At 52.2% G+C, this 14,054-nt stretch overlaps 1 protein-coding gene across 5 annotated transcripts; it reads left to right on the top strand.

Moving 5' to 3' along the window:
- Window positions 1-20: 20 nt before the first annotated feature.
- DNAAF8 (dynein axonemal assembly factor 8) lies at window positions 21-13,656 on the top strand. Of its 5 annotated transcripts, none has more exons than XM_012743656.3 (10): window positions 21-639; window positions 967-1,137; window positions 1,620-1,799; window positions 3,680-3,826; window positions 6,095-6,598; window positions 7,955-8,072; window positions 9,609-9,750; window positions 10,775-10,912; window positions 11,362-11,472; window positions 12,984-13,656. In XM_012743656.3, the coding sequence occupies exons 3-10, from the start codon at window positions 1,671-1,673 to the stop codon at window positions 13,264-13,266; spliced, it is 1,572 nt and encodes a 523-aa protein (XP_012599110.2). In that variant the 5' UTR covers window positions 21-639; window positions 967-1,137; window positions 1,620-1,670; the 3' UTR covers window positions 13,267-13,656. The 5 variants fall into 5 exon arrangements, with proteins under 5 accessions (XP_012599110.2, XP_012599111.2, XP_012599112.2 ...); XM_012743657.3 differs by having other exon boundaries at window positions 967-1,091; XM_012743658.3 differs by having other exon boundaries at window positions 21-227.
- The last annotated feature ends 398 nt before the right edge of the window (window positions 13,657-14,054 follow it).

A 14,054-nucleotide genomic window follows, 5' to 3' on the forward strand; every position in this document is an offset into this window, starting at 1 on the left:
CCTGTCCCGCCCCACTGGCAAGAGGAACCAATCCTGTTGCAACAGAGGCAGGACGCGCCAAGTCCCGAAAGGGGAGCAGAAGAGAGGGCGGCCGGCGGCCCAGTAACGTCATGTTCCGCTGACGGGGGTCTCAGGCGGTGACGGCCTCAGTAATCGGCCCGAGTGACGCGCTGGAGGCTGTTTATAGCCCGGCAGGACCGCGCGGGGAGTGGAGGCGGAGGCCCGCGGTGAGTGGCCTCGGGCCTGCCGCAGCTGTGGAGACAAACGTCAGGAGTCGGACGGGCCGGAGGAAAACAGAGACTGGGCGTGGGGGGCGAGGAAGGGCAGTAGGCTTTCCTGTCTCCCAGCTTTAGGTTTTAAAAGCACGACCCAGAAAGCCGTTGGCGTCTGGTTGCCATAACAACCGGCTGCCTCCTGGCAGGCGGGGCGGGGCGGGGCGGGGCTAACGGGCCGCAGCTCGGACTGGACCGCCGACCGCGACCCCGCCTGCTGGATGAGCAGAGCTCCTCAACTTGGCCTTCAGGACCCGTCATTGTCCAGCCCGTTTTCACCGCAGATGCCAGCAACTGACACCTTCCTTCAAACGTGTCGGGCATTTTTCACTCCTTTGAGCCATTGTACACGCACTTCCCTCTGCTGGTAATGCCTTTCCCTGCCCTATTGCATTGTCCTCCTGAAGAACTATCAGCGTCTCTGGTGGTCCCCTTCACCCCGGCGATTTTGTTGCCCTATCAAACACTGTGCCCTGAATTGCAGAAGGGAACCCCAGTTACAAAAAACATCCGCTGGTCGTGTACCAGATGTGTCCCCACCGCACTGCTCCCAGTTCAGGATGCACCAAGCATCTGCCCTCGGTCCCAAAAGCCCCTGCTGCTGCCCTGACTTGGAGTGAGGGGAGCTGAGTGCAAAGCCAGTGCCAGTGGGGGCTGGGCCAAGGCAGGGCAGCACTGCTTCCTCATTTTATAGGTCCGTGGCCCTCAGGCTGTAAAGGTTCTCCAGACATTGGCTCTGCATGCAGTCAGCCCACATCCCACAAGCCCCCTGGCCCCTGAGGAACAGCACCATCTGCTTTTAGACTCTGAGATACAAAGGTGGGGGCTGGCGCAGTGCTTGGGTATAAGGGGCCAAGGGTATAAGGTGAGTGGTGACTCCAAAATGCCTCTCATCTGTTCTTTTGTAAGGGGCAGAAAAGGGTAATGGGGTTTGAAATTCCCCCTAACTGATTCAGATTCTATCTTTGCCATTTACTAACCTAAGCCTACAAAATGGCGATAATCGGATTATGTTATTGTGATATATAATATCCATATATCATTATATGTCATCTACACATATCATTCTACATATCCTCTACATATCATGTGTGTGTCATACATCAATACGTGTATCTGTATATTACATATGCCATTATATACATGCTGTACAGGCTCTACTACACAGACACACAGAGTGCCTGGCACTCAGTTACAGGAGCTTGCGGAACCAGAAGGAAGCTGGGGTAGGAGTCGAGGTCTGCCAGTCTTTCGCCTCCTATGGCTGGGGGAGGCTTTGAAAAGGCAGCCCTCGCTCTCCTGCCCTTGCTGCCTGGACTCCCTTACCTCACCCCGTGTGCTCCGCAGGGCTCCCTGGATGATGGCGCACTGAGGAGGCATCTGCGAGCCTAGGCCCTCATGGCATCCAAAGACAAAGATGCAGCACCCTCACCTCGCTCTGCCTGGGCCTCCCAGGTGGGGCCCTGGGACGCCATCCTCGAGGCTGTCAAAGACCAGCTCCCGTCTCTGGACTCAGACTCCTCCTTGGTGAGCAGGAGTTTTCTTCCTGGGTACAATTGTCCTTCCTTCCTGGGACAAACATGATGCTAACCAAGGACAGCTTTGGAGCACTCCTCTCTGCAGACTTCTCTTGCTGACTTGTGGAGTTTGTTTCCATTTTATTTTACATGATCTGAGGCTAGGCGTGCTGGCTCATGCCAGTAATCCCAACACTTTGGGAGGCTGAAGTGGGAAGATCAGTTGAGGCCAAGAGTTCAAGACCAGCCCTGGCAGCATAGTGAAACCCCATCTCTACAAAAAATTAAGCATCAGCTGGGTGTGGTGGCATAACCTGTAGTCCCAACTACTTGAGAGGCTGAGGCAGGAGGATTGTTTGAGGCCGTAGCGAGCTATGATGGCACTACTGTACTCCAGCCTGTGCAACAGGGCGAGACCCTGTCTCTTTTTTTTTTTTTTTTTTTTTTGAGACAGAGTCTCGCTTAATTGCCCAGGCTAGAGTGAGTGCCATGGTGTCAGCCTTGCTCACAGCAACCTCAAACTCCTGGGCTCAAGCGATCCTCCTGCCTCAGCCTCCCCAGTAGCTGGGACTACAGGCATGTGCCACCATGCCCTGCTCATTTTTTCTATATATATCAGATGGCCAATTAATTTCTATTTATAGTAGAGACAGGGTCTCACTCTTGCTCAGGGTGGTTTCGAACTCCTGACCTCCAGCAATCCGCCTGCCTCCCAGAGTGCTAGGATTACAGGCGTGAGCCACCGCGCCCAGCCCTAGAGACCCTGTCTCTTAAAAAACAAAAATCGTCTGGCCAGACTTACAGCTGTGTTTTCTGGGTTCCTATTTCCTTCTTTATCCTTTCTTCTGCGTTTATCATAATCTCTGGACGCATGTGTTGGCGCTCAGTATCCTCAAGGACCATTTTGGTGGTGGTTCTGGCCCTGACTTAGAAGTCAGCTTGGCTTGATGCTGCAGTCCTGCTCTTTGTGATCTTCTGTTGTGTTCTCAGCTCTCTCGGGCCAGGACGGGGCCAGAACCACCACCCAGAGTGGTTACCCTTCCAGTGCATCCTGATAGGCCTTTGAGAGATTCTCCGGTCATGGCTTGAGGTCACTGAGATGGTCCTCAAGGACACTCAGCACCAGGTCATATGTACACGTGTAAGACTGGACAGTGACCCTGCCCACCATGCACCGGGGGAGGGGCCGCTTAGCACACAGGTTGGCCCTGGGTGTTTAGAGAAAGGACAAGTTTCAGAAGTAACAGGCCAGGTTTGGGTCCTACCTGGGTACCTGCAACAGAACTTCTGGGACCTCAGGGCCATCCAGTGCCCAGCGAGGCTAAAGAGTACATAAGGCAACCCCAGTGCCATAGTGCTCAGAGCACGTTCACATCTTCAGCCTCATTGTTGAGGTGGACAGGCGAGTATGAGTCCCGCTGCCCCATTTAGAGAGGCAGGCCCAGGATCTGTGTTATTAAGTGACAGCTTGAATCATGGGGGAGCCCCGCTGCCCCATTTAGAGAGGCAGGCCCAGGATCTGTGTTATTAAGTGACAGCTTGAATCATGGGGGAGGGGAGGGCTGGACTCTGCTCTTTCAGCTACTGCTTCACTGCCCTGTTTGTGCCATGCCAGGCATTAAAGGAGCACCTGCTGTATTTGAGGCCTTAGATGTGGCAAGTACTTCAGAACAAGGAGCTCTGAACACACCTCCACGAGGTGGTGCTGCCGAGTCCGTTTCTAAATCAGTGACAGGAAGCGGTGAATGGCAAGGCTCTGTGTGGCTCTCTCCAGATGCTCCTGAGCTACAGGGCTGGGCAGGCTGGGCCAGAAGTGGGGGGAGGGGACACCAGGGCCCTTCAGGCTCTGCCTGCTGCCATGTAACCCGGAGCCCTCTCCTTTGTCCACAGTCCGACTGCGGGGAAGAGGAGCTGTTCATCTTCCAGCGAAACCAAACCGCCCTGATCCCAGACCTGTCGGAGGAGCTGGCTGAAGACCCTGCTGAGGGCGATGAGTCCAGGACCTGGGTCACTGCAGCTGTAGGGTCCCCTCCTGAGGTCTGTGGCACACAGAAGAGAGTGTGTATGTATGTCAATGTCTCAGTAAACACTAAACAGCACAGTGGTTCTAAAATGGTTCAAACCACTGGTCTGGCATTTCTGTGACACTCAGTCCTCCTTTCTCCAAGCACAACCCAAGGCATTTGGGTGCCCAACATCTAGCTGCCATACACCTCCCTCTCCCAGGGAGCCCAGCACATGCAGGGCCAGTGAGGACTGGATTTTCTGTCTGATTCTGCCCCTGCTCTTCCTCTTATCTCTCCTGTCCTATTTTCTATCATGGCACCCTGAATAGCTCTGGTCAAGGTCACAAGTGCTTGTCACAAATGTCTGTCTCTTGACCCAGCTGGCTCCCAGGTGGCCTGGCTCCTCACTGGTATCCTGGGCACCTGGCAAGTAAACAGCAGCTCCCTAAACACTGCTGAATCACTGAAGGCTGCAGTGGAGGGTCAGAGGGAAGAAGGAGCTCCTTTCCATAAAGGCCTGAGCAAAGGGAGAGCTGGCACCCTGCAGGGAGGAGAGGAGGGGGGAAACTCAGGCAACAATTAGAAAAGGAAACAGCACACTCTTCAGTTAGGGCTGCACTGGGAGTAACTGCCAAAAGTCAGACTGAATTTTCCATCTCCTTGTCTCCCCATTTCCCAGGTAAGACCAAGAACTCTACCTAAAGTTAATGGCTTGATCCTTAAAATTAACTGCTGCCTTTATAAATAGAACCCATCCATCAGCTCTCATCGGCAGGCCCCAACTGGTTAGACCAGTCCAGCTCTTCTTGATGTGGTTGTAGTTAAATGTCCTGTTTCCAGTGAAAACACTGGAGGCTCTAACCCACTTCCAAAATGGGGGCCAGGCCTCCCCCTCCGGATGCCCCTGTCCTGCACTGCCTCTGCAGCTGCTTCAGGCAAGCTTTAAGAGCTTCAGAAACAGTCACAGCCTGCTTCTACAGCATATGCACACAGCTGCCTGCGGTCAAAAGGCAGGACACTCTCCCAGCCCCACTGTCCTTGTAACACCCAAGAATTATAAAGCATTAAGAGAAACAAAATTAAATTCCCTAAAGGAAAAAAGATGAAAAAAATTCTTGTATGCTGATGTTTTGTAGCAGTACCATTTATAATGTCAAAAAGTAGAAACAACCCAACTGTTCCTCAACTGATAAATGGGTAAGGAAAACATGGTCTATCCATGCAAGGGAATATTATTCAGCTCTAAAAAGGAACAAAGAATTGATTTGTGCTGCAAAATTAGATAAACCTAGAAAACATGCTGAGTGAAAGAAGCCAATCACAAAAGGACAAATATATGACTCCACTTATGAAATACCTGGAATAGGCAAATCCAGAGACAGCAAGCAGATGAAAGGTTACCAGGTACTGGGAGAAGAGGAATGAGGAGTGACTGCTGATGAGTACAGAGTTTTCGCTGTGGCAAGGAAATAATTTTTGGAAATAGATGGTGATGATTTCACAACATTTTGAATGTTACAGATGCCACTGAAGTGTACGCTTTTTCTTTTTTTAGAGACAGGGTCTTGCTTTGTCATCCAGGGTGGAATGTAGTGAGTGGTGCCATCATAGCTCAATGCAATCTTGAACTCCTGGGCTCAAGAGATGATCCTCCCACCTCAGCCTCCCAAGTAGCTGGGACTACAGGTGCACACCACCACTTCTAATTTTTTGTTTTAGAGATGGTATCTTGCTATGGTACCCAGGCTGGTCTTGAACTCCTGAGCTCAAGTGATCCTCCCACCTCAGCCTCCTAAAGTACCAGGGTTACAGGCTTGAATCCCCTCACCTGAACTGAACATTTAAAAATGGTTAAGCTAAACGGAAAAAAAAATAAAAATAAAAATAAAAATGGTTAAAATGTAGCTCACACATATAATCCTAGCACTTTGGGAGGCCATGACAGGAGTATTGCTTGAGCCCTGGAGTTTGAGACCAGCGTGGGCAATAGGAAGAACCCATCTGTACAAAGAATAAAAAATAAGAAAACCTTAGCCAGGCATTCTGGCACGAGCCTGTAGGTCCAGCTACTCAGGAGGCTGAGGCAGGAGGATCACGTGAGCCCAGGAGTTGCAGGCTGCCGTGAGCTATGATGATGCCACTGCACTCCAGCCCCACAACAGAGGGAGCCGCTATCTAAAAAAATTAATTAATTAATTAAAATGGAAAATTTTATGTTATATGCCAATTGTACTATGAAGTAAAATTCCCTGAAGTATGTTTTTAGGCTGCTAACTGAGGACGCCTGTTTTCTCGATAGCCAGCTCTGGTGCCTGTGGAATTTGCCGCAGAACTTGGGAGCGGATGGGATGCAAGGACCAAGGATCCAGCCTCTCGGGAAGGAAGGGGCCTTGGGCCTTTTGAGAGCAGTGGTGAGATTGGCTCTCTTCTCAGGATGGCCGAGGAGACCCCCAAGTGGCTGGAAGGCAACCTTGGAAACATGTCCTTCAACATCAGGGGATCCCAGAGTCCTCCCTGGGGCCCGCAGGGAGAAGCCACCCTCTCCCTGCAGCAAGGAGACCTGAAGGCAGAGTCCACAAGTGCCACCTCACAAGGTGCTGTAGACCGCAGGGCCCTCCGCCGGGAGAGAAGGAAGTTGATAGAGAAGGACATACTCCACAGAGTGCCGTGGGGTGCCCAGGACCCCGCCGGCAGTGGCCACAGCGGGATGAAGGAGCTGCCCTGCCACACCGCACAGTCGGCCCCCAGCCCGGGGAAGCCTCCAGAGGAGCCCCGTGCGGGACCACCGGTGCTGTCGCTCCAGGTAGGCGGCGCCCATCACCCTGCTCCTCCTGAGGCCTGCACCCTGCCTCGCAGCCACCTCCCAGTGCCCTGGGCTAAACCAGCTGGCTCGAGGGGACCTTAGGTGCAGGGGCCAGGTCCACAGACGGGTGCACCTGTCTCAGTGGGAGGGGTCCCAGTAGAGAGCACATCCTTGGGGAGAGGTAACAAGACCCTGGAAGAACAGCAGAACACAGCCTTCTTTAAGAAGACAGAAAAAGAATACTAATCCCAGTCAGTGCTGCACTGCAGATACAAACACACACAGCCGTACATAGACACAGGACCAGACTCTGTAAAGCTTAGTTCTCAGCATTAAAGCCTCATTCTCATAAACTAGTGAGCTCCTGTTATGGGGGGATTTAGGACGTTAACAAGGGAACCAGCAGGATGAAGAACTGGTTTAATAAGATTATGAGAAACTGGAATTGTGTAAAATACTGGGGAAAGGAAGATATCAGAGATAAAATTGCTACATTATGTGTAAAACGGGTCAGTGTCCTATAGGGCAACAAAACTGTTATCTTTGGGGTCATCTTGTCTGTGGGACAGAAAATGAAACCATCACACAGTCTCAGTTTTAAAAAGTTGGAAAACAGGCGGGCCCTGGTCAATTACACAAACCAAGTTACTTTGCCCCAGAAAAGGTGTGCACTGTAGAAAACGCTCCAGGCACGATGCTGAAAAAGGCCATGAAATTCTCCTTCTGCCTTATTTACAAATTTTGGATAATTTTTCTTAACAACTTAGAGAAATCTGCCACCAAGGTATACACAGAAGTCATTTTCCTTACTGCTTAAATAAACCATTCTTTCCTTTCTCTGCTCACCCCTAAAAGCTTTTATTTTTCCTCAGAAGTTGAAAGGTCATATATAATAAACATGAGTCCTTGACTCACATCCCCCCTCCTCCTTATCACACCCACTGTGCCCCCAGAGCACTCGCTGCCAAGTCCTCCAGTTTTAGCATCCGCCTAGAACAACCTGTTTCTTAAAAGAGCACAGCTTTTTAACCTCCAAGTATTCTGAGCTTGTATGAACCTAAATAGTTTTAAAACAACACAGGGTTTCTTTCTTCCAGGTCAAACAACATCTTTGTTCCAAAATCAAAAGTATTGACCCAAAAAAAGCATAGGGAGGAGGTGACAAGAAATGCAGGCCCCACCTTAGTGGAGACGTTCAGTCTGTAACGGCAAGGGTGGATGAGCCCATTTGCAAATGCCTCTAAGCCCTGGTTCCTACCCCACCACATCCCATGACATTCTCCACCAGTCACAGCAGCTGAGAGGCAGACACTCATGCCTGCAGCAGCCCCATAACCTCTGGTTTAATTATTTCAGCAACTTGAAGAATGGGATTTGGATTACATCCTTCAGAGTCTGGCGGGACAAGAAGACAACCAGGAAAATCATGCACCTGGAACCGAGTGTTGGGCAGCTGACCACTGCCAAGTCCAAGGTCTGACCTTTTTTTTTTTTTTTTTTTGAGACAGAGTCTCGCTTTATTGCCCAGGCTAGAGTGAGTGCCATGGCATCAGCCTAGCTCACAGCAACCTCAAACTGCTGGGCTCAAGCGATCCTGCTGCCTCAGCCTCCCAAATAGCTGGGACTATAGGCATGCACCACCATGCCTGGCTAATTTTTTCTATATATATTAGTTAGCCAATTTATTTCTTTCTATTTATAGTAGAGACGGGGTCTCGCTCTTGCTCAGGCTGGTTTCGAACTCCTGACCTCGAGCAATCCGCCCGCCTTGGCATCCCACAAGGTCTGACCTTGAAGGCCAGAGCCCAAACGAACCCCCACAGGCAGCTCCTTCTTGGGCCTCTCAGTAACAGGGGCCTGTGGTCACAGTCTGCCCTGAAGCCGCACGTGTCCTCTCTGCTTGCTCAGCCCCTCTCTGTCGCATACACTCATGTTGCCAGTCCTTGAAAGACTTCATTCATTCACTCGTTCACTCAACACATATGTGACTGCCTGCTATTCGCCAGGCATGGGCCAGGTCCAGGGGACACAGAGGGGCCTTTAGACCTGGTCCCTGCCCTGTGACCTACACTTCCTCCTCCCCTTCCTCTTTCTTCCTGGGGGGAAGTCAGTCCTGCCTTTTGTGTACCTTCAGTCAGCTCCTAGGCACACGCCTGCTTCCACTTGACACCCCATTTAAAAAGGAAGGCTAAAGATGTCACCACTGTCACCACACTTGTGCCTTTGCTCCCCACCCCCTCACCCCTCAGTCAGGCCTACAAAGGTGAGTGGAGGCAGGCCTGAGGCCCAGGAACAAGGACAGGTCCGGGGTTTCCCCCTCTGATCCCAGAGCAAAGGCTCAGCCGTGACTGACAGCCCCTGCACTGCTTTAAACATAGTTTAGTTTGTTTACAATTCACACCCCTTATGGCAGGATGTGGAGAAACTGACTCCCCTGTAGGGGATGTGTGCTTGTGTGTAGGTAACTGATACACCCTACGTAACCCTGTGATCCAGCTATTCCATTTTGACAATCCATACTACACACTCAGCCTAGTGGGTAAACGTGTCTTCAAGGATGTTCATTGCAATGTTGTTTAAAATTGTGAAAAATTGGAAACAGCCTACGTTCAATACAAATTCAGCTAAATCAGTTCTACTGCAGAATGCTCTGTAGCTCAGTGAGGGATCTATGTTAACGGGGAAAGACATAATATATAAAATGAAAAAATTTAAGTTGAAAAAATCTATAGAGGATGATCCCATTGGTATTTAAAACAAAGCACCCAGAACTGTTACTTATGGTTACTCTGACAAGTGGGACTGGGGAGTGAGGAAGTGGGACAGACTTTCAATAGTAACTCATTTCCGCTTCACGAGGTTCCCATGCCACAGTCCCTGCTGAGTCCTCAGCGAGTGCTGGGCAGTGAGAGTTGGGCTGGGAGCAACGGTACACATGGCTCAAGCTGCCATAAGCCAAACTCGGGCCAAGTCCCCACTGAGCAGCCTTCTCTTCTTTGGCTGTCCTCAGACCACACTGTGCCGAACACCCAGGATAGGCTCATGGAACAGCTGGCCCTCCTGTGTGCCACGCAGCCCAGAGCCCCTGCCCCTTCCCGGAACTTGCCTGCTGACACACCCCAGGACACCAAGGAGCAGCAGGCTGGAAGCAGGTGGGATTTCTTGCAGTCACGGCCCCTTCCGTCTCTTTAGAACTGGCTCATGATCATGTGGCATTGATTGGGCTTACTGTGGGTGGGACTCTTGATGTGCATCTTTTCATTTAATCTCAAGAATCTGACCAGGCAGTTACTTCTATTAAGACGATTTTAGAGATGGGAAAACAGAGAGGTTCACTCTTCCTGGCCATAAATGGCAGAGCTGTGACTTGAGCCCCAAAGTACCCGCTCTCTCCCCAAACCCTGTGGGAACCCTCCCTTCACTATCCTCATGGCCTCCCTGGGAGTATAGGAAGGTTGTCACATGACCTTGCCCCTCTGGCCACAGTTGATTGGTACAGCCCTGGGCATGTGACCCCAGCCAGGCCAATCAGAGCCTTTCCCAGGGATTTTCCAATCTCTGTCTGTGTAGGGGAGGAAGGGTCATTGACAGCCACCCGTCCTGCCATCATGGAGAAAGGCAAGCTGGGGAGGCAGAGATGGATATAGGGACCCATGCTCCCAACACACTTTGGTTGTTCCACCCTTTTTAGGAATCTGAGAGCCAATGAATTCCCTTTTTCATCTGAGCTAGTTGCAGTGGGTTTTGTGCCTGGCAACCAAAAGCTCCTGATAGAAATGGCTGGACCTGCACTGTTCAGTACAGTAGTCATTAGCCACATGTGGCCACTGAACACTTAAAATATGGCTAGTGTGACTGAGGAACTAAATTTACTTTATCGATTTAATTAGCTTAAATGTAAATTTAAATAGCCACCTGTGGTAGGTGGCAACCATACTGGACAGCACAGATAAAGAGCTTTTCAATCATCACAAAAAATTCTGTTGGACAGTGCTGGCCTAAATCTTGAGGGCTGTTCTAATGAATAAAAGCGCAAACCCTGTATGAGTGTCTTCCGACACACAGTGGGCACTCACCGGGTGGCAGCCACAGGCACTCTGAGTGGACAAGCCCAGCATAGGTCACAAAGAAACCACAGAAAAGTGACTTGACAAGCCCCTGCTCTTCTCATCTCAGATGTGCTTCAAGGAAGCCGGGCTCCCAGGCTGAATGGGGCTGGAAGCTGGCCGAGGGAATGAGGCACCGTATGGAGCCTCCCACCATCTTCATTGATCTGCGGCAGAAGGAGCCACCAGCCCACCATTTCCTGGAGAGGTACAAGCAGTGACAAACCCTCCAGCAGATTTACCCCTTTGCAAAGTTGCACAGTGGCTCATGAGGCCTAGGCAGTTCCTACTGGGGAGAAACAGGGACTTTGAAAGGCTTGGAACAATGCTCAGTTGAGAAGTGCGTTTATCCCAGAACTGGGCCTAGCCAACAGTCCCACTTGGTCCCCTGCAGGGAGGGAAGAAGGACAGAGGACAAACTTCCTCAGACTGAGCTCTATGCAAACTTTGTCTAGGCTGGAGCATATCGCCCTTCACCCTCCCTCACCACTTGGCAGGAAGTCCAGGGCCCTTTGGTTTCTGCCACTGTGCTTTGGCTGGAGGCCACCCTCCTGCCTCAGGTCACCAGGGAGATCCAAGCACTCCAGGTCCTTGGGGGGAGTCAGGCCTGGCCAGGGCACTAGGGCACATCAGCAACCCATTTCCTCTCCTCCCTAGCTCCAGCTCCAGCTCCTCAGACAGTGAGGAGGAGGAGGAGGAGGCGCTAGCAGCTTTGGGAGACCAGAGTGGCCCAGCAGAGCAGGCAGCTCCTTTCTCCCAGGACCCACGGTAAAAACGAAGGGGAGCCCCTCAGGGTGTCCCAACACTGCTCTCCTCAGCAAGCCCTGACCGCACATTTAACAACTGGCTTTGATCTCTGTCATGCACCCTGAGGGCCCATACTTGGGGAGGGGGGGTGTCATAGGAGGTGGGGGAAGGTAGCCCATGGGAGCCAATCTGGGCCCAGCACCCTTCTCTCAGCCTGGCTGGCTGTGTCCTGGACACCAAGGACACGCTAGCTCACGCTCGAGGAGGGCTCAGTACATTTTCTTTCTGAAAGTTAGTTCTTCAAATTGATTTTTCTCCCTGCTACTGATGGCAGTAGAAGGGAGGAGAAAGCATAGGGGTAGAGTGAGGTAGGTGATGGTTGCTAGCCAGAAACAAACTGCTTGGGTGCATGAGAGGGAAATGTCAAATGCGGAGGTAGCCCAGGCACAAGCCGTGAGGGAGGCCCTACGCTGTGGTCACGGGCGAGTGGGTCATGCGCGGTGGCAGCGTCAGCAAGTACAGAACTACACTTGGGGATGCAGGGTCTCATGCAGCTCGCCCTCCCTGTGGCATGTGATGAGGCCCTATGGCAGAGAAGCGGGGCGAAGGGTCGCTGACGCGCAAGTGCAGAGCTTCTGGGAGGGCTGGAGGCTGCCGCCTCTTCCTGAGCGTCACGAGGGCCTGGGCACCCGCTCCTGGAGGCACCCTAGCCTTCCTCTCCATGTCCGGCCATCTTGTGACCTTTTCCTTCTCTTAGGAATGCCCCTTGGCTAGGCTGTGCCTTTCTCAAGGCTGTGGAGTTGAGGTTAGTGTTAGCTAGGCAAGCTCCCTCTCCTGGTTCCTTGACACCGGGCACCAGGACGTCTGTCCAGGCCAGGCCAGTTGAGCACCTGCGATGTGACCCCCAGCTCTGCAGTCACACACCCTGGGCTCAAATCCAGGCTGCTCCTCTTGCTACCCAGGGAACTTCAGCACATCACTCACTCTCGCCAAGGCTCTACATCTTCATCTGGAAATGGGGGACAGTTTTAGTACCTACCTCAGAGGATTCAAGTTGGGTACAGAGAGTCTCCAGGAAGTGACAGCTATTTCACTGGTCTGGGCTTTGAGATGACTAGAATTTTCCCTCCCATGCTGACTAGGAAATTAGTGCAACTCCACTGGAGAGCGCTTGTAATAAGAATGTCGCTGGGCCTCATTTCTTTCTGGAATTATCCATCAGTTGGGTTTAACCAACTGAAACCTGAACTCAGAGAAGGAACTCAGAAAGGGTGGGTGGTGATGTTGTTAGAGTTGCCTTTCCTGTTGGGTAGGAGCCTCGGGGGACCCTGGAGTCACTCTTGCTGAGAGCTCTGACCCTGTGTGGTGGGGTCTTGCTCACCCCCCCCCCCACACACACACAGCAGGGGAAGCTGCAGGTGTCAGTCGTCACATTGGCCTCTCACCGGACCTGGCAGTTGCCTGAATCACGTCCTCTTTCTTCAGTTTCAGTAGCTGAGGCTCTGGCTGAGTGTGGTTTTATTGTGTCACAGGAGCTGCACTGGCAAGAGTCAGCTGCTTCAGCAGCTGAGGGCCTTTCAGAAGGGGGCGGCCCAGACCCAACTGCCCACCAGCGAGGGCCCCAGCAGCCAGAGGGCTCAGGCCCAGGCAGACTCGGCTGGCACAGGAACCGGGAGGAAGCAGCGCGTAAAGCTCTGGGCTGAGGGGCACAGTGGCCAGGCCAGGCTCCCAGGAGGAAGCCCCCAGGCCCTAGCGGATGCTCTCGGGCAAGGAGCAGCCGGGGAGGCCCTGGTACCTCCTCTGGGCAGACCGTAGATGCCTCAGCGAGCAGCTGCAGCGGTCTGGCTCTTCATCCAAGCTGGACCCTGGCGGTCCCCTGGGTCTCCATTGCGTCCACTGGCCGGTGCCATTGAGAGACAGGGCCCCTCAGACTGTGGGCCACTCCCAGCCCCTGGCAGAACTCAGCCTCGCACTTACAAGCAAGGATCCAAATGCAGATTTGCACATAAAGCAGGACACCACCACCAGGAGACACGGTGGCCTGACCTCAGTGCGACCAGAGGGACAGCAGTGCTTCTCTTGGGGCCGCAGGCTTCTCACCTTTGGCCATTTCTGCATGTTTTCTCTTTAAGAGCATCTATTATTTCCATCATATGAGGTCTTTTTAAAAATAAAACATATTTAGAGAATTTCAGGGTTGAAAAAGACTTAAGCCTGATTTTCTGAGTCCCTGGATATCTGCTATTTTGTGCAGTAAATTAAACGCACCACACACGCATGCGCATACAGACCTAATGGACTTTTTGAAAAAGGGGAACAACTGGAATTTGCTTTCTCTTTCTTTTCATTACCCAAGAGAAAGGCACATGCAGGTTCTAGGGGCCTTCCAAGCCACAGTGGTGTTGACCTTTACGAACCCAGACCGCATACTGGATGTCCCAACACCTGCAAACTGTCCAGTGTGGAATGGAGCAGTGGCCACACCTGTCGTAACAAGCAGGAGCTGGGGGCTGGCCGGGCCCCTGCCAAGGCCTGGCCCCCACAGGATGCACCTGGTCTCCGCTCCATCCTGTCACTCTGCAAGTATGACCCCCCAGCCCCCG

Source organism: Microcebus murinus, chromosome 19, assembly GCF_040939455.1.
Source record: "Microcebus murinus isolate Inina chromosome 19, M.murinus_Inina_mat1.0, whole genome shotgun sequence".
Classification (NCBI taxonomy): Eukaryota; Metazoa; Chordata; class Mammalia; order Primates; family Cheirogaleidae; genus Microcebus; species Microcebus murinus.